Source organism: Ochotona curzoniae, unplaced genomic scaffold (genome assembly GCF_017591425.1).
Source record: "Ochotona curzoniae isolate NIBS_2020 unplaced genomic scaffold, NIBS_Ocur_1.0 scaffold_4701, whole genome shotgun sequence".
Taxonomy (NCBI): domain Eukaryota; kingdom Metazoa; phylum Chordata; class Mammalia; order Lagomorpha; family Ochotonidae; genus Ochotona; species Ochotona curzoniae.
This window is the reverse complement of record NW_024467122.1, coordinates 70432667-70452781: the sequence shown is the minus strand read 5'-3', so window position 1 is coordinate 70452781 and position 20115 is coordinate 70432667. Positions and strand designations below refer to the sequence as shown.

General features: G+C 52.6%; 1 protein-coding gene and 1 pseudogene across 1 annotated transcript in view; both read right to left on the bottom strand.

Annotated features, from left to right (window-relative positions):
* Positions 1–2797: 2797 nt before the first annotated feature.
* On the bottom strand, positions 2798–3157 carry LOC121148414 (annotated as a pseudogene).
* A 10094-nt stretch (positions 3158–13251) lies between these two features.
* The window catches only part of SMAD6 (SMAD family member 6), a 65994-nt gene continuing 59130 nt past the window's right edge, over positions 13252–20115 (bottom strand). The window contains exon 4 of the mRNA XM_040969670.1: positions 13252–14158. Within this exon, the coding sequence (XP_040825604.1) occupies positions 13617–14158 (542 nt within the window). The 3' untranslated portion in view covers positions 13252–13616. The remainder of the gene's footprint in view (positions 14159–20115) is intronic.

Below are 20115 nucleotides of genomic sequence, written 5' to 3'. Positions count from 1 at the left end.
GTGGAGGAAAGCCCAAAGCCTAGGGACCCTGCACCGGTGTGAGAGACCAGGAAGAAGTTCCTGGCTTTGGATCAGCACAGCACCGGCTGTTGCGCTCACTTGGGGAGTGAATCATCAGACACAAGATCTTCTTCTGTCTCTCCTCCTCTGTATATCTGACTTTGCAATAAAAATAAAATAACATAAAGAGTATCTTGTCTTAAAAAAAAGAAAGAGACACAAAAGTGGCTCTGGTCAGGTAGAATCCCACAAGATGGCTATCCTATGGTGACAACAGAGAAAGAACACCACACATCCAGAGCCCTGGTGGCCGGGGGTAGCTGCCCCTTCCCGCCTGGAAGCCTGCCATCGTGTCACCATCAGAGCTGTGGGGTGGGGGGTAGGTAGGTCACTACCAGTCACAGTTGGAGTCCTGGGTCAGGACATTTTTCCACTGAGGAAGGCTGTTGGGATTGAGAGTAAAATCCCCTCCTCACAATGGAGTACCTTCTGTAGCCAGAGACACATCAACCCAGCGTGCCCCCTTCCAGAGGCTGTAACCTCACCCATGCTCCAGTCCTGCCCTATCTGTCCCCAGATCCATCCTGCAGAAGGGCCCGGTTCTACAACAATGGCCTATTATGAAATTCAACCCAAGTTTCATGTGCCCGCCCCCCCCACGCACCCCCAGGAAGCCCATTTGGCCAAACTGACAAATGTAGGTGTATCCTCTGGGCTGGCCACACACACAGTGCTTTGGTTAGACTTTCACATCTTCAAAATAAATCCTATAATGGGGTGACCCCTCCAATCTCTTTGAGCCTCGTCATCACTGAAGAAGTGAGCAACAGAGATGACCCCTTTGTGGTATGAAGGGGGACAGCCACAGTCAGTGATCAAAGTGGTTTCACTTAGCTATGAAGTCAGGGAGAATATGAGCAATGTAAAGTCAGAGACCTTGACTCGAGTTTCAAGAGATTCGTTCCCACACTCACAAACCAGATCCCTGGGGTGACTGTGAAGGACCCTGGACACCTTGGTGATCAGCCCACAGTGGAGTGCCTTCTGCAGCCGAAAGTACACCATGGTCAGATTGCATCCACGTAGAGAACTGGAGGTGGGGTAGAGATCCACTCTATGGCTCTCCCTAGTGTGCCTAGAATCAGCTGAGCAGACGGGAGCAGCGACCCCATCACTGAAAATGGATGGAGACCAGTGAGCCAGAAGCCATAAGGTGGGGTCAAAGGCTCAAGGTGGTCTGTCTGCCAGTGTGAGGCAGAGGCCATGGGTGCCCAGTCAGCTATTGGCAGAAGGCACAGCCTAGCATTCCATGGTAGGCTGTGAAGGCCTGCACCCAGAACAGGCCAATGCAGGCAGGGGTGATGCCGTCTGCTAGGCTGTCTGGGCACAGCCACATTGCCAATACAGACTAGGGGCATTTATGCAAAGGACCCAGGCAGTTCAATTCACACTTTCGATTTGCCTGCCTGTTATGTGACCCCAAGGAAAGGCATCTTTAACACCCCCAGCCTGTGGCTTCCCAAGTGGTAGACAAAACAACCAGACTGCTGGCTACGCTTAAAAATCAAAAAATGCAACAAGTTTTATCAAGGGGCATGTTGGTTAGAGCTATGAAGACAGGACTGAGCTGTGCCAACCAAGCCGAGTGATCCAGTCCATTCTGGGTTCTGCTGAGTTGTGCTGAGGCTGGCTGGTCCGGCAGCTCAGACAACACCATCAGGTTTTGGTTTTTCTGAGCCATCAGTGACCTGGGTTGAGGCATGAAGGGGAGCTGCCATGACCCAAGGAGCCACAGGGTGAAGTATGATGTGCATTTCTTTGCAAAAGGCTGGGCTGAGTAGGGGGACAGTAAAGCTGAACAGCTGCTGTGTTCTGGAAGAATCTATGTCTACTGCTTGAATACAATGTTTTGGGCCCTCTTGCCTTGGCAGTCTTTGAACCTAAGTTGACCCACCCCAATGAGAGCATCCAGCCAAACAGTTGGAAGCCCTTTGCTGATTCAGTGGCAAGGACAGGGTCTTGAAGAGCAGGGTAGGTGTTGGGCACAGCAGTTCAGTCACTACTTGGGATCCCACATTCCTTATTGGAATTCCTGGGTTTAAACCCTAGCTCTGAGTTCATGACACCTTAATAGAAGACCCGGATTGAACTCCAAGCTCCTGATGTTGACCTGGCCCCGCCCAGCCCAGCCCTAGCTGTTGCAGTCATCAGGGGAGTGAACCAGTAGATGGAAGATCTTTCTCTGTCTCTTCTCTCTGTGCCTTTCAAGATTAAAAAACTCTTTAATGGGCCCAGTACAACGGCTCAACAGCTAAATCCCTGCCTTGCATGCTCCGGGATCTCAAATAGGGGCTGGTTTGTATCCCAACTGCTCCAATTCCCATCCAGCTCCATGCCTATAGCCTGGAAGAGCAGTAGAGGATGCCCCAAAGGCTTGGGACCCTGCACCATGTGGGAGACCCAGAGCAAGCTCCTGGGTCCTGGCTTTGGATCGACTTGGCTCCAGCCAGTGCAGAGGTGTTGAGGGAGAGGGTGTCTCCCAGCAAGGAAGCCAGGTGTACCTGTCTGTGACTTGAGCCTGCACTGCAGCTGCTTCTGACTCCACCAAGCAGTCCTGAAGCCCTACCCGGGAGTCACCACTGCTGACACCATATGGGGCACTTTTAGGGCTGCTCAACTTGGCAACCCAAGACACTCTGCTTTCTGCCTCCAGCCACCGGATTTCTCCCCCAAGCCAAGTTGCATCTGACTCATGGAACGGCAACTTCTTTTTTCAGTCTTAAATTTTATTTAGTTCTCATCCACGTGACTGTAGGTTTTTGAAAGCTGTGGCAAGCACACAGGTAATCAAAGCACAGAGTTATTTGGTGAATCTTCACCTCATTACGTTTTCTGGACCATCTCACATGGATGTACGTGGGATGTTCCTTGTTCCTTTGGCCCAGACAGCTTTGTTGAGCCTGGTATCAATGCTCACACACCTGGAGTCCTCATCTCTTTCCTGGCAAAATTCTGGATCTCTGAGTGCCCGAGGAGCCCACTTCTTGAAGCCAATTTTGTGCATGTGCTTGTGAAAGTTGATGGTGTATTCCCATGTCATCACCTCATTGATGGCAGAGCGGCCCTTTTTCTTGCCACCCTCCTTTGCAGGAGCCATCTTGTAGGGCCAAAGTTGAAAAGAAAAGCAGCAACTATCTATTTATTTATAAGTTTTATTTTTTATGAGGTTCACATAGTTGAGAAGGATGAATACCCATGTGGACCACTGATTAGGGTGGGGAGGGTTGAGGAATGGGGGAAAGTGAATGAGACCATTGTTTCCAACTTTTCTTTTTCTTCTTCCTATATCTGGGGGAAGCAGGGAGAGAAGGGGAGAAGTCACACTCAGCATCCTAACCACATCAGTACCCAGGGATGGGGGACAGCCACTCAGTGTCATCCCAGGGTCCCTAATGTGGCGCATACTCCAAGGGTTCTGTTCAAGTGATTTCAATAGCTCTGAAATGCTGTTTATTTTGTTGCTCCAAGAATGAGGAAAGTCTTTCAAACTCCATTGACTGACATAGTCTACCTAAGAGTCTTCATTTGCCTGGATACTTGTTGTCAATGCTTGGCTGGGACAGTTGTCCCGTTTGTTCTGCCCTCCATCCTCTATATGGTACTAGATGTCCTCTGCAGTTCCCAGTGGACCTGCCATTTTTCCCATGTGCATCTGGGCATGCTGTCCACTGCACCATCTTCAGCAACTGAGGAGGCCCAGTACTGACTCGTGCACTCCATGGTCAGATCACAGATCCTGCAATTTTCCCAGTGGTTGGAGTTCTGAGCCCAGCAGTTCATAGCCTGGCCTGGCCCGGCCTGCCCCAGCTCCAGCTCATGCTGGTGGGTGGAACAGCAACTTTTGAAAGGAGATTACCTTAATCCAGGTGCCTTCTGCTGCTTTGCCACTGATATAATTAAAATATGCATGTATTTACTTCACCTACCTGAAAGGCAGAATGATAGAGAGGCAGAGCTAGAGACAAAAAGATTTTCATTCTTTGAATCATTCCCAAATGGCCACAGTGGCCTGGGTAGTGCCAGGTCTAAGCCAGGAGTCAGGAATTTTATCTAGGTCTCCCATGTTGACAGAAGGGGCCCAAATATTTCCCAGGCACATTAGCAAGGAGCTGGATGGTAAGTGGAACTGTTGGTAAACTGGTGCTCAGAGGGGTTACCAGCATTGCAAATAGTGTCTTAACCTGCTGTACCACCATGCCAACCCCTATTATATCTTTTAAATGCTGGTGTCCATGACAGCATTGTAGTGTGGAGTGTTAAGTTGGAAACTGTGACACTGCCAGTTCAATTCCTAGCTGTTCCACTTCAGATCCAGCTCACTACTAATGCACTGGGAAGGCAGTGGGAGATAACCTAACTGATTGGGCCCTGCACCCACATAGAATATCTAGAAGGAGCTCCTGGATCCTGGCTCACAAACCTAGCTCTTGCAGACATTTGGGGAGTAAGCCAGTGGATGGAAGTGTTCTCTCTCTTTAAAATAAATAAAAATTAATGAAAGATAAGTAAATATAAAAATACTTATTTTTTCTTTTAAAAAAGGATCTTTTCATAATTGGAAAGGCAGATTCACAAAGAGAATGAGAGACAAAGAGAAAGATCTTCCATCTGCTGGTTCATTTCCAAATGGCTACAATGGCTAGAGCTAAGCTGATCCTAAACCAGGAGCCAGGAGCCTCTCCCAGGTTTTCTATATGGGTACAGGAGCCCACAGATCTGAGCCACCCTCTGCTGCCTTCCTGGGCTATAAGCAGGGAGCTGGATCAGAGGTGGAGCAGCTAGAACTAGAACTGGCACTCAGATGGGATGCCAGCATGGCAAGAATTAGCCTGTTGAGCCACCGAGCCAGTCCTGCTTATCTGCTTTTAACATAAGGGTTAGGGGAAGTTTTTTAGGGTGGTAGAATTGATGGAAATTTTTATCTAGGTTTTTTGGGCATCCGTTTCTCATTCTCCAATGGATCACCATTGGCCCTAATGCTAGTCAATTCTTTGGGTCAACATTGTGATTCAGTGGGTTAAGCCACCACCTGCAATGCCAGCATCTTGTAAGAGTGCCAGTTTGAGTCTTGGCTGCTGTTCTTCAACCCAGCAAACTGATTATGTGTCTATATATATATTTTTAAAGTTTCACTTTATTTATCTGCAAGGCTGAATGACAGAAAATGCAGTACAAGACGGCCGGGCTACATGGGCCTTTGCCATGGGAAATGCTGATGAAGTTTCAGGCTTCTGATTTTAGCCTGGCCCAGCTCTGGCTGTTGAGGCAACTTGGGGAATGAACTAGCAGAAGGAAGATGCCCCCCTTTCTCCCCCACCCCCTCTGTCTTGCCCTTTCTTTCTGTAACTCTGCTTTCCAAATAAATAAACAAATGTTGAAAAAACATATACCAGCCAATTCTTCATCTGTGTTTTCTTTTGGGAGTTTATCTGCCTTAGGGACGATTTCTGAAGCAAGACAAAATTCCTTCAGCTTCCCTTGTTGCTGCCAAGTTCCACTGAAAAACCAAATCAAACCAAGCTTCATGTCCTTTCCTGTGATTTCTAATGGACAGTTTGGCATGGGGGCAGGGGGCATGGTTATCGTGCTGCCTGGCACTCTTGCATCCCGTATCCGAGTGCCTGTGTGCATGTCTAGATTCTGCTTCCAATTCCAGTTTCCTGCTAATGTGGCCCCGGGGGCAACAGGGGACAGCTCAGGTGCTCCCCTGCCACCCACGGGGCAGACCTGAATTAGTTCTGGCGTCACCCTGATTCCGTCCCAGGTATAGGCATTTGGAAAGTGAATATGAATATGGAAGATCTCTCTATCTCTATCTCTATCTATATCTCTGTCTCTCTGACCTCTGGCTTACAAAAAAAAAAAAAAAGGCCTGTTAGTGAGTATAGACTAGCATTAAAAAGAATATATAAGGCTCAACACTGTGTGGTGCAACGAGTAAAGACACTGCTTACAATGCCAGCATTCCATGTCAATGTGCTGATTCGAGTTGCTTGCTCCCAATCCAGGTCCCTGCTAATGCGCTGGAGAAAGCAGCAGAGGATGGCCCAAGTGCTTGGCTTCTGCCACCCACATGGGAGACCTGAATGTAGTGCTGGGGCTCCTGGATTTCACCGGGCCCAGACCTAATCATTGCAGGTGCTGCAAGGGAGGGAGGGCTGTAAACCCAATGGATGACTCTCTCTCTCTGCCTTTCAGCCAGGAACTCGCCAAGCTCTCCCACATAGATACAGGAACTCAAGCTCTGGGCCATCTTCTGGTTGTCAGCTGCAGCAGCAGCTCAGGCATACAGCTGGATGGAGAAGCGAGGGAAGCCTCTTTCTCTCCGGGGGTGGCTTCCATGGGGTCTCTGAACTTTGGGGCCCTGGGTCTCCTCTCTGTCTAGCCAAGGAAAATTCAAGTACAGCCCTCAAGTATTCAGGAGGCTTCTAGTGTCTCCTGAATACTTAAGAGCTTGGCCCCCCGGCCTAGAAACCAGCACAAAGGCTTCCAAGGACACCACCCCCTGAGAGGGGTAGGCTCACAAAGGTTCTCCCCCAGTGGAACCCCAACTTCAGCCCCAGGCAGACTGAGGATTCCAGAGCACACAGACTGGCGTCCATTACAAGCCCCTACGTAGCTCAGAGCTTGTTGTGCAAACCTTGGCAGAGACACTCCCCATCAAGGCCAGGGAGGTGCAGGTACCCTGGTTGTGGGCCTGGATGGGACAACGTGGCTCCAGGGATTGGACCTCAGAGCCCTGGGCCCAGAGGGATGTGTGCTCAGGAAGCGCCATCACACAGCTTTGTGGGGACCTGGTGTGATTGGACAGATGTGGACCTTGTGTTTGGGGCAGCACAGAGCAGGGGATTCCTAAAGACCCACCATGGTTGATACCAGGAAGAGGAGTGCAAACACCCTTCACTCCAGTGTAGGAAAAGGAAGGTAAGGGGACTGGGTATCATGACATAGTACGCTAATCCCCCACCCGCAGTGCTGTCATTCTATAGAAGCACCAACTTGAGGCCCAACTGCCTGCTTGTGGCCTGGGAAGGCAGCAGAAGATGGCCCAGATCCTTGGGCCCTTGAACACACATTGGAGAACTGGAAGAAACTCTTGGCTCCTGGCTTCAGATCAGCCCAGTTTTGCTTTTTGTAGTTATTTGGGGAGTGTACCAGGAGATGGAAGATTGATCTCTCTATCTCTCCCTTTATCTCTCTCTGTTTCTCACTTTCTCTCTGTAACTCTGAGAGTCAAGAAAAAAAAATCTTTAAAAAAGAAAGAAAATGCAAAGAAAAGTTAGGGAGTTGGGGGGGCGGGGTGCACATCATTTGTGAAAGATGTGCCTGAAGCAGGACTCGAACCAGGCACTCAGATATGAGCTGCCAGTGTCCCCAGGAGCGTCTTACCCATTGTACCACACACCTGCCCCCAATCTTCTGGCTTAGCCCTATCACATAAAGAAGGCACTGAAACTTGGGGAGAGAGAAAACTCCCTCAGCAGCACTCAGCCAGGTTTCAAAGTTCACGCAGTGCTCAAAGCCCCTCCAAGGACCCACTCCCTGGCTCCCTGCGGCAGATTAGGAATTCTCACTCCTGCACCACCAGGAGGGTAGGGGAAGGCTGCTGGATTTGAGCCCCTACAACCCTAAGGGGGCCAAGGATGGGGGCGGGGTGTGTTCTTAGGAGCCTGGAGGGAGGCACCAGCTGGGGGTTGTCATGGAGACACATGATACTAATAAACACACCCCCTCTGGATGCCTGTTTGGTCCTTTCAAGTTTATAAAACACACCCACAGCCATCACCTCCTGACCCTTACATTCCACAAACATCCAGGGAGCCTGTCCTCTGTGCCCGGCAGTGGGCTGGCTCGGGGCCAGGGGGGCGGGCAGGACAAGGGACATTTCTGGCTTCCAGGAGTTTGCAAGAGTTGGGGGTGGGGAGTGGTGTGGTCAGAGCTTGGAGGGGGCAGACTGGGGGATGGTTGAGAGGAGGGGAGAGCTTGGGTAAAGGCCCAGCAAGGAGAGAGAGAGAGAGAGAGAAAGAAAGAGAGAAGGGGATTGTTCAGCTTGACATGGGGCTGAGGCCGAATGCTCTCAGGGCCTCCCAGGCCACCCTAAGAGGCAGCTGTCCCTCCTGTGGGTCCAAGGGGCCCATCACTCAAGGTGAAACATGGTGGGAGGGACGGGTGCTGTCCACAAGAGGCCCTGGTGACCCAGGCCAGGGACACGGCAGCAGACCAGGGACTGTACTTCCCAGCTGAGGACTTGGGCTCAAACAGGGGCTTGCCCCAAGTGCCTGGCAGGTTAAGGGCCCTGCATTTGAGGTCAGCCCAAAATCCACACTCATCTCATCAGCTGTGGCTGCCTTTCGGGCCCCGGTACCACGGGCTCATCCTTGCTCAGCACTCAGTACCGCAAGCAGGGCTTCTCAGAGCCCTTCAGCTACCCCAGCAGGTGGATTCCATTACCACTACTATTGAAGAGAACAGGAGCCAGAGAGGCTGAGGCACTTACTCCAGGTCACACTGTGGATAAGTAGCAGCATGAGGATTGGAATAAGGCAGCTACAGGCAGATCCGTGAAGCCCCCAACAAGGGTAGGATGAGAGCTTGTGAGTCTGCTGCTGCCATTTCTATTTTATTTGTAAAGATCCTATTTGTTTATTTGAAAGTCCGAGTTACAGAGACAGGCAGACAAAGAAACCAAGAAACAAAAAAAAAAACAACATAGGAAGGAAGGAAGGAAGGAAGGGAGGGAGGGAGGGAGGGAGGGAGGGAAAAGAAAAGAAAAGAAAAGAAAAAAAAAAAAGAAAAGAAAACAGGAAGGGAAGCAAGAGAGGAATTCTGTTGGTTGGTTCACTTCCCAGATGGTCACAAAGGCCAGGGTTGGGCCAAGCCAAAGCCAGGAGCCAGGAGCTTCTTCCAGGTCTCCCATGCAAGTGCAGGGACCCAAATGTTTGGGCCATGTTCTGCTGCTTTCCCAGCTGCATTAGCAGGGCCTGGATTAGAAATGAAGCAGCCATTACATAGTTACTGTACATCCCCTTAGATGAAAAGCCACAAAACGGAATCAACAACAGGAAGAAAAAAGAAACCAAAAACGCCATGAAGTTAAATAACATGCTCCAGAATGACTAATGTGTTGCTGAAGAAATGAAAAAGAAAACCAAGAACCTTCTTGAAGAAATGATGCTACTGAATGATCTATGAATCAGTGAAGAATTTAATGACAAAGTGTTTTTGGAGACTATCATATCTAGTAGCATGTTATTTAACTTCATGGTGTTGTAAATTTCTATTCTTGTTGTTGATTTTGTATTGTGGCTTTTCATTTAAGGGAATGTATGGCAACTGTGTAATGGAAACTATCATATCCAGATGTGAGGATACAATGCAGTATATATCTCTACTTCCAGATCAAAGATGGACTCCAAAAGAAACTGCTAACTATATTTTGACAATAGGATGCTGGACTCTGCCATTTTCCATACCCACAATGATGAACTTATGACTGTTTATGAAGAACTATACTATATTAAGAATAATGATAGAAATAACATAGGGGAACTCAGTGGGGGCAGAGGAGACTTGGGGAGGGAGGAAGGGAAATCCCAGGGCCTATGGAACTGTATCATAAAATGACAATAATAATAAAAAACTAAAAAATTAATAAAATAGAGGGGAAAGGAAGAGGGTATATAAAAAAAAGAAAGAAAGAAAGAGCTGAAATAGGAACCAGCCCTCTCTCATATGGGATGCTGACAGTCCAGGTGGTGACCATACCCACTATGCCACAATGCTGACCCCTCTGTTTTTTTCAATGTCAACTTATTTGTTTATGAAAGACAGAGGAACAGAAACAGAAAGGTCTTGTATGTGTTGGTTCACTCCCCTAAATATTCATGACAGCCTGGGCTGGGCCAGGTCAATCCCATGGATGGCAGGGGCCCAAGCCCCTGAGTTGTTCTCCATTGCCGCCCAGGGCATGCACTAGACAGGAAGCTGGGATGGAGAGCAGAGCTGGGTCTCGAATTCAGGCGCTTGGATAAGGAATGTAGGCACCCCAAGCGCTGTCTTATCTGCCAAACAGCAGCCCCTGTTCTTAGCATTCTAGATCACCCCCTTAATTCTCCCACTCCAACACACCCAGGGAGTAAGGTGGAGGCCAGACGAGATGGGGTGGGGTGTGGAAGGGAGAAGAGAGAACGCCCAACAGATAAACCCACCTCTACCAGCCCTCAACAGTCAAGTACAGAAGTACAGGAATCCTCTGGCCGTGGACCGTTTGAGCTGAAGTCTGGGGCCACTCCATCCCACTGATCTTGCTTCCGAGAGCCCTCAGTGCCCAGACCTCCACCACTGCACCACTCCCCACCCCGTCCCCAGAGCCTTGTTTAGCAAGCATCTCCCTCGGGAGTGTGAATCACAGATCGCGTTGTCTGGGGGAAGTCACCATCATTGTCCAGCACCAGGACGGAGTCAGCGGGGTGTGTGCTCCTGTCACCACTGGTGAACTGAGCAGCTTCGCCTGGTCCTGGGACTTGGCACCCCTGTCCCCAACCTCACCCTCCGTGGCAGGGGCCTCTGCCTTACTCCTTAAGCCCTCAGCTTTAGGTTAGGGTGGGCTGGGGCTGGCACCAGGCACTCCTAGCAAGGTGGCTTTGGGAGGCATGGGGAAGGGTTTGATGTCTCTGCCCTGGCTCCCCAGCACATGGTGCTTCTGGTTTGCAAACAGGCCCATCGTGGCAACGTCAATCACTACCAGTATACATGGTCTGGCCTCTGAGACAGCGCTTGTCTTTCCCCCTGGTGAACTTACAGGAACAGCACAGATGCTAGCATGTATTGTCCATCAGTAAAGGACCTTACGGGCAATGCCAGCATAAATCACTGCCTAAGGCTCAGGTCACCTGGAGGAGCTGCCCACAGCTCAGCAAGCAGTAGTAAGACCATGGTAACTTGGGGGCACAGGGGACCCTCTTGTTGGCTCAGGCAGGAGTAAGTGGCAGTGTGAAAGGGTTGAATAGTCCACTGGTCGTGAGAACCAGAAGATTGTCCTTCAAGAACCAATCCAGCCAGCAAGACAACCTGACTCTGGGAGACTCCGCTCCCTGGGGGCAAGGGAAGTTGTCTTTGGGTCTCTGTAGAGGGGAGGTAGGAAGCCTGGGACCAAGCTTGAAGACACCCTGCTCTGGGCCTCAGCTTCCTTATCTATAAAATGGGGTTACTGACCCCAGTCTTTGGTCCCCTGCTTACGGAAGAGATTGGTCAGTGCCACACCTAGGGTGAACAGCCTCTCTCTGGGGCCTGGAGTTTGTGGGTACCACACTTTTGGGAGCCAGGGCAGCTTTGGGGCTCAGGGCAGCACTTCTGCCTGCAGCCCCTGGGATACCCCCACAGGCCTGTATGAAAGCCCAGCTCTTATCACCTCCATGACTTCCACTCAGAACCCTGCCCCTGCTCCCCTTTGGGGCTCCCTTCCTTGCCCTGGCCCGTGTTAAGTCACACCTGCTGTGTGTTGACAGTGCTTCCCTCTCCCAATTTGCACCCACCCCTGAAGAGGTGCCAGATATATGCCCATCTTACAGATGAGAACACTGAGGCTGAGCCTTCTACAGCTCTGCTGAGGGGCAGAGCTGGGATTTGAACTCAGGTAGCCTGGCTTCAGCGCATGTACATCTGCCCTCTCCTGTTTGCCTGGTCTCTGCCATCCCCTACCTGCCAGCCTGCCCTCTCATTTATCTGTGAGGAACAGGGCTCCAGCACAGAGTCCTGCTGATCCTGCCCCGAGAACTGGCTTCCGTGCTCCTGCCTGGCTGGACACTCACCCTGACCCCAAACCAAGGATAGAGTCCTCTACAGGCCCCAGTGAGTGACTTGAGGCAGAACCTGCAAGTGCCAGGTTATATAGTCAGCCCACAGCTGGTACAGGGACAGGATTAGTCTCCGGGCCACCTGAGGATGGCAATTTTCAGGGTGTGTTACTAGGAAGACGTGCTGGCCAGGAGTGTTGTCCCCTGTATTCCTACCCTTGTACCACCTCACCCAGAATCAACATGACTAACACAGAGAATGGCAGTACCAGTGATGGTGGCGACTCCCCAGGTATGGGGGGGACAAGGGATGGTGGCATCACCTGTGAGCACTCCTTTCGATCGCTCAGTGTAGGGCAGTCACGTCACCAAGTGGCCCAATGCAGAGCAACAGTGGTTTGTAGCCAGTAGCCATGTGAGCAAGTGTGGGGCAGGTGCCCAGCCCCAGCCAAGCCCCTGGCAAACAGCTTGACTTCAAGCTCCCAAAACGTAAGCCCTGGGCAAAGCTGCTGTGGGGCTTGCAGGCACAAAAACCGTGGGAAGGATAAGCAGCGGCAGTTGTTTTCAGCTGCTGAGACTTGGGCTCACAGATGACTCAGTGGGAGATAATACGCAGGACTTCTCAGAGCACTTGTGAGTATAAATCTCCAAGAAGATATACAAGCTTACCATTTCCCTTTGGCCAAGTGGCCGACTGGCCATTTTTTTTTTTTTAAACATCGTCTGGAAAAAACTTACATCAAAAGGACTCTGGACCCTGGTCCGACTGTTTGATGTTAACTTCTAACCTTGACTTTGTCTTCTGTGCAGACAGGAGGCATCCTTCTAGAAACTCAGCATTTAAGCTGAACTATACAGCTCAGCAAATCATCCACACAGCCCCAGCGGGGCAGACTCTGAGCTGCTGCTGGTGGGGTGGCGTGCCTGTCCCTGCCACCCCCCGAGGGCAGATCGCTGAGTGGGGTGGGGTCCTTTCCCCCGGCATGGTGGGAAACAGGGCGCTCTTCAGAGCTCATCTTGGAGCTGGAGGCCCGTCCCTGTGGCTCTTCCCGGCCAGAGCACGTGCCTCCCCCCAGCAGACTGGACTGGCCTGTGTACTCTCCCTTCCCTCACCCCCATTCCTGTGTGGCTGGGTACCCCACAGCCACTAAGAGGAAGCAACAGCACCCTATTGTCCAGTGATGTGCCCCTTAGCCATTCTACTTTATGCAGTAAAAAAAAGGAAAGAAACTAATGGCTTCAGGGTGCCCTGATGGGTCGCAAACCAGCCGAAAGCCTGCATGCCCCTCTTTGTAAAAAGAAGACAGTTTAAAAAAAAAAAAAAAAACCACTACAATGCGAATACTTTATTATCAATGAGTGACTGCTATTAGTTGTTTTTTTTTGGGGGGGGGGTGTCTGGGCATTAATATTTTAAAAACCATAGATCAAACCGAGGTTTTTTCACCCAGTTTTGATGTTATTTTCTTAAAAAAAAAAAAGAGGAAGGAGAAGAAAGAAAATATATCTGTATTCAAAGAATTATAAGCCAAAGTGCGTCTTTCTTGTTTTGTCCATATACACACATTGCACCATACATAAATAATTACATTGTAAAAATGACTCCATAATTACAAGTATAATATATATATTTCCATATAATATATAAAACTTTATATTAAATCTAGGTAGATGATATTTGGGGCTGGGGTTGGGGCAGAGGGTGGTTTTCGTCCGTGTGGGAGGGGAGAGCACTCCGTCTCTGGGCCGAGGTGGCCGCCGCTATCTGTGGTTGTTGAGGAGGATCTCCAGCCAGCAAGGGCAAGAGGTGATGAACTGCCGCGAGTAGCAGGGCCCCCAGCCCTTGGCGAAGCTGATGCGCACACTGTTGGGGTCGTAGGGGCCATCGGCGGCATCGGGCTCGGCGGCGTGCTGCAGCAGGCCTGAGCGCTCGAAGTCGAACACCTTGATGGAGTAGCCAGGCGGCACCTTGCGCACGACCAAGGCACGGCCGCCTGGCGCGTCCAGCGTCGGGGAGTTGACGAAGATGGGGTGCTCGCCGCGGTTGTAGGCCCACACGCCATCGGGCTCCTTGCTCAGCACGATGCCGAAGCCGATCTTGCTGCGCGTGCGCCGCACCGACTCGCTGCGCGGCTCCAGGTTGAGCTGGCCCAGGCAGAAGCCGCTGCCCTGAGGTAGGTCGTAGAAGATGCTCACCGCCTGGTCGTGCACGGCGTAGAGGCGGCCCACGCGCGTGCGGTGCTCCCAGTATGCTACGCTGCACCAGTGGCTCGGCTTGGTGGCGTCCGGAGACATGCTGGCGTCTGTGGGACAAACACAGGGCAGGGGCGGGTTACTCAGGGTGGCAGGTGGGCCTCTTGGGGAGGGGGAGGAGAGGGGGGTCTCCAAGCACAATAGGACCTATCATTCCCATATATGCAGCCTCAGGAGACAACCTATACACAGTGCCAGCCAGGTGGGGCATGTTCTGTGGATGTGCCAGCCTGAACCACACGCAGACCATCAGCTGGTGCCACAGACACAATGCACGGGAGCTAGCATTTGGCTCAGCAGCTGAGATGCCCACACGTTGGTTGTGTGTGCCAGCAGGCCCTGGGTGGGGGGCAGGGGGGCGAGAAGGTGAAGACTCTAGCAGTGGGGTACCTGCTACTCCTCAGGGAAGACCCAGACTGAGTTCTCAGCTCCAGGCTTTGATCTGACCCAGCCAGGTCCTGCGCTGTGTGCAGACCTTTGGGGAGTAAACCAGCAGATGGGAGCTCTCTTTCCGTCTCCTGTGCTTTCACAGTAAATTCTGAGAAGTCAATCAGACCCACGAGCTCCCACGCTGTAGCAGCCCAGTGCACCATGCTCCTTAGTGTGCACACACAGGACTCACTTTTTGGGCAGACCACCTGTTCCCCACCCCAGGCCAGCAAGGAACACAGCCAGGACAAGAACGTCATCTGCCCACACCCAGTCTGCACAGACCAGGGCTGCTCTGCATAAATCCCCACGAGGAGGAGACGCAAGCATGGCAAGGGGTGGGACTGGGAGTGTCACCGCCTCCCACTCCCTATCCTGTCTACCCACCAGCCTGGAGCTGGGGGGTTCCTGGGGATGCCTAGATGCACCGCACACGCATGCACTCATGCTGTAGCCATCTGGGTACCCCAGAGGAGCTGAGCTGGGATGTGTGCGGCTGTTCCCAGGCCTCCCCACTCTGCACAGCCAAGCAGTATCCTAGATGGTACTGAAACGCCTCCCCACCACACCTTCAGGGCCATCTATGCATCGTGTGGAAGATCTAACAGTTTTCTGAGCCCAAAACTAAACACAATCAAGGGGCAGGGGCAGGAGTCCATCTCATAGGGCAGCCACCTGTTCCCTGCTGTCAGGCACGACCAGCTTCTCATATCCCGAAGCCTCCCGCCATCATCTCTGCTTTGAGCTTGCAGTTCTGGGGCAGTGGGCAGGCACCGAAGGAGGGGATGTGACTTGCATGCCTGCTTCCATGTAGTCCCCTGGCTGGGGTCCAGGCGCAGGGCAAGATTTTGCCCTGGAGACCTGGGCAGAACAACGCAAAGCAAAAGCTCCGTGGAGAGACCGGTCCAAGCCCAGCCAAACCCAAGGGGGACAACACAGCTTCACCTGGGAGCCCAGGTAAGGGCAGATCTGAATTGGTTCCAGATGAATGGGTGACAGGACCCTCTGACAGCCTCGTATACACCAGGAGGCTTGTCTGGCCACTCAGCAGGGACTGACTATCTGCCTATGGGCATCCTCTGAGCTGCCGCTTCTCTGTGAGCCTGGGCAGGGCCTCTTGCCCTCTGCCTAGCATGGAGGTTCCAGTTCCAGTCCCCTAGGCCTGCAGGAGAAATCCAAGTCCAGACAGCCTAGAACTTGGGATACTTTGTCTCACTGTCTCTATCTTAGCCTCTCTGGGTACCAGCTGATGGTTGAGTTGGGAGAGACAAAAAGACACCCTGCCACCTGACTTTGACTGGCGGGCCACCTCTCACGGTAGGGAGGTCAGGCTGTTGGCACTGGGCCAGTCACTGCCCCTCTCTGTACCCATCCATCTGGTGCAGGCACAGAGGCCCCCCAAAGCTGAGTAAGCAGTGCTCCTAGAACTCCCAGACGGATCCTTGGTCAAGCCACTGCCTACATCTTGGGCAGTGGGCAAGTCCCTCCCTTTCCAGTCTGGCTAAGTCTCCTTCATTCCAGGAGAGAGACTGCCACCTTTGGGAAGCCCACCCTGCCCACCTGTCTCTCCTGGGGCACCTTCACTGTAGCTCCTCCCTTGGCCTAAAGATTCCTCATGCTGCAGCCCAGTGCTTTCCTATGGGGCTGCGCAGTGGCCTGCAAAGCTCTTGCCCAAAGCTACAGCAGAACACGGCAGCTCCACGGGGATCCCACCCAACAAGCACACTGCTGGCTGGAGGTCCTAGGTCTGAATTTGAGCCAGACAGCGCCCAGGGTACTTCACACACTGGGCTTCCACACACCAAGGCACTTCTAAAAGGGGCTCTGGGCGACACATGGGGCTGCCACTGTAGCCTTTTATCATACACTCTTCTGCCCTAAGTTTCTTTCACTGCGGACCAATGCAAACTTTCAGAAACCACTACTGAGTCCAGTGGCCTGGTGTGTGCCTTGGGGAAGGTATCCCAGGGGGCGCAGAGTGAGCTGTCCAGGGAAGCATGGCAGCTCTGACAGAGCTGGGATCAAGCCCTGAGACCCCAGAGTGTTCTTCTCACCCTTGTCCACAGCAAGATAGACCCACGGCCTGACCAGCGGTATGGCTGTAGACAAACTGCTGAGTGTCCCCAAGCTCCTTATCTTTACCATCAAATGACACTGCTGAGTGGCTCTGCATATGGCCCATGCCTGCCTTTTCCAGAAACCCAAGAAAGAAATCAACTGAATGCAGAAAAATCCGCTGTGTCGTAGTCAGTTCCAGCACTGTCCTTACTGGAGGGGGCTGGGGTAGACTGGCATTATGGCCCAGGGGTCAACACCGCAGAGGAGTTCATAGGGATGATGGGTGATAGGACTCTTTACAAAATGCTAAAATACCTTACAGATGCTCAGCATTTGCACTGAGTCTAGGACCTGCCATGAAAGGGGTACTTGATACATAACAAAATTAAACTGAAAGACCAGAACAAAGACGAGCCGGGCTGTAGCTGGTGGTGCTTGTTCTCATGTGCACATGTGCACTTGGGTTTCACGTGGTATGTGTGGCAGCACCAGCCTCCATACTCTTCGCAGCCCAGCGAGCATGAAGGCAGAAACCCCCAAACCCAAAGCCCCTTCCCCTGCACCCCTCACAGCTGCCCTTCTTCCCCCCACCTCCAGTCTGCGGCCTGGCTGTCACTTAGGGTACAAGGGACAGTGTCTTGCAGAGGGATCTTTTTTCTCCTCGTGGTTCCAAGGCTGTGGCCCGCCATCTCCCACAGCCATCAGCCTAATTAGGACCTGGCTCTTTAATTGCAAATAAATCCTGGGGAGTCAGACCCGAGTGAACAACATCAAAGATGACCGAGCTCTGACCGAAACTCCCCGCTCACTGCCCCCTGCTCCAGGCCTGGCCTGCTTCCCAGCCAGACTCTGGGTCCCGCTGGGAGGGCTGGGGCAGAGGAAGGAGGAGCAGGGCTGGGTCCAGCCAGCATGGACATGTACAGCAGTGCTAGCCTGGGAGTCAGGGATCCTGCCTCCCTGGTTCCCTCCCTCAGGCCCTCTCACTCACTCCTCTGGCCCTTGCCTTCCCACCTGAACAGTACAGTCAGTACTCTGCCTTGCTCTGAATCTCTATGATCTGGCACCTAACTTGGGGACATCCAGACACCCTGTAATACCACCCAAAGCCAGAAACTGACTCAGCATCAGCTGGAATACTACTTGCCAAAGAACAAGTCACTGACCCAGGCAACAAGGGTGGCTTGCAGGTGCATACTGCTGTGGGGCAGGAGTCAGGCAGAGAAAATGACACGTGCTGTGTTTCCATTGCTAGGAGGCCAGCCAGTTCATGAGTGACAGGAATCAGGTGACGACCCCCCCCCCCCCGGGAACAGGAAGACTGGGAAGGGGCTTGGGGAATTAGCCTCAGTAACAGGATGTTCAAAATCTCGATTGCAAAGCCAGAACCTCAGGCTTACTTATGCATGCTGTCCACAGTCTCCATGCACAGGCTGTGCATTTCCTCCTCACAGTTACCAGAAGATTTTTAAAAAGCCAATGCCAGGTGCCCCATAGGCAGCATCCCCCTTGGTCCCAGTGGTTGTCCTACACAGCCTCAGTATGGCTCTGCATTGGTCGGTCCACGAGGACAGGTCTGGTTACCTCCTGGTGGCTCCCACATTCCTGCCACCAGAGGGTGGTGGCTGCCCGTGCTGGGCAGGAGGCAAGGGGCCGGACAATGGGCCTCCCGTGCACAGGGGCCAGTCCTTGGAACGGCTGGCATTCCTTTCTCTTGGCCTCCCTGCCCTGCCAGGGTGCCTGGAGCCCAACATGTAAGTGTGTATGTGTGTGTGTTTGTGTGTTGCTTGGACAGCCCGGGGGCCTGCTGCAGTCTGGGAGAGGTGAGGAAAGGTTGAAAGCCCAAACAAAAACCTTAGCTTCTTTGACTCAGCAGCCTTCCTTCCAGAACAAAGGGTGGTGAGGTTGCTGCATGCTCCCCATGGGCCGCGTGCCCCAGAGCTCCGTGCACACACTGAGGCTTGCATCCCTCCTGTGCCGTCTTATCCTTTGGGCCAAGCTGCCTGGCTGTGGCCAGCCCACGAAGGAACCAGAAATGTATCCTGAACTTGGGAGGTGTATAGCATTCACAGGGGGCCCAGCCCCCTTCCGTGTTCCAAGTCTTGGCCGCAGCCTCCTACCCGCCTCTCTGGGACTGGAGCACAAGGACCTGCATACTCACATCAACAGGCAGACAGGGTCCAGACCTCACAGGGAGGTGGGAAAGGGGGCACCTACAGGAGGGGGTGGGCCCCTTACAGGCCCAGAGAGATGAGAGAGATCTGCCCAGCAGGCTGGGGGACTGGGCCCGAGAGGAGCCAGAGCCCAGCCTTTTCCAAGCCCCTCTGCACTGGGGCCTCCTGTCCACCTTCTGTCCCATGTCAAGCCTTTGGCTTCAAGTTCCCATCCAGCTAGCAGCTTTTCATCTGTGGCTCCCAGGCCTGGGAGTAATTACCTGGCCCTGCATCTGGTTAACCTAACACCCCTTTTAAAGCCTTGTTTGCCCATTAGATAAGTAGTTTTTGTTATCAAGGGTAGAGGGAAAAAGGCGTTTCCACTTAACCCTGCTTTGGCATTTGCTGCACTGGGGAGAGAGAGATGGCCTCAGGTTTTGCAGCAAGACCAGAGATGTCGCATTTAATTAGGGGGCTTTCTCCCCCCTTCCTTAAGGGAGGGGGAGGAACAGTCCTTTATCCACTGGACTGCGGCAGTAAAAGCAGAGAAGGAATGCGCACAGGGCCATGTTAATGGCCAACGGCTTAGAGCGAGCCTGGGCTGAACTCCTTCCAAAAGCTGGGCCCAGCTGACAGGAGTTTCCTCTTCTTCACTCCCCCGACCCCTTCACACCCCCCACCTCGGCTCCAGCACCTCTGGCTCCTGCAGGAAGCCCGGCTTCCAAGAGGAAGTTCCTAATCGGTCATTACATCACGGGCGGTCTGGCCACCACCTCCTCAGCTGCTGCCGCGGCTGCCTGTGCAGGGCCCACCTCAGGGGCTCCATCTCGGCTGCTGCCATGGGTTGGTGGGGGACGTAAGGGGAGCCCAGGATTCACCCCCTCCTGAGTCACTCAGCCACTCTCTGCGGGGGCTGACACCTGAGACAAGGGAGTGTGTCAGTGTGTGGGGTGAGGGGAGAAGTTGGGGGGTTGCAGGGATGATGACAGCAAGATCTCCAAGAGCACAGCAACATGGGGTCTACGTGGCCAGGGTGCAAAAAGCAGAGGCCCTGAGAGGTGAATTGACTTGCCCAGGTCACCCTAGAAAATGAGCAGCTTGGCTGGGCAAGGGTATCTCAAGCAGTCAAGAAAGCTGCCTGCTTGGGAACCCCCAGTTCTGCCACACTCAGGCTGTGAAATCTGAGGCAATTTCATGCCTCTGGACCTCAGTTTCTTAATCTGCAAAATGGGGGGAGGGTGCAACCAGAGGCTACTTCCTCAGGGTGTTGGGATTAACTACAAATGTGTCATGCCAAGTAGTGCTAAAGATAAGCACTCCATAAGCTAACAATGGTTACTATTCCCCATATGATTATGACTACACAGCCA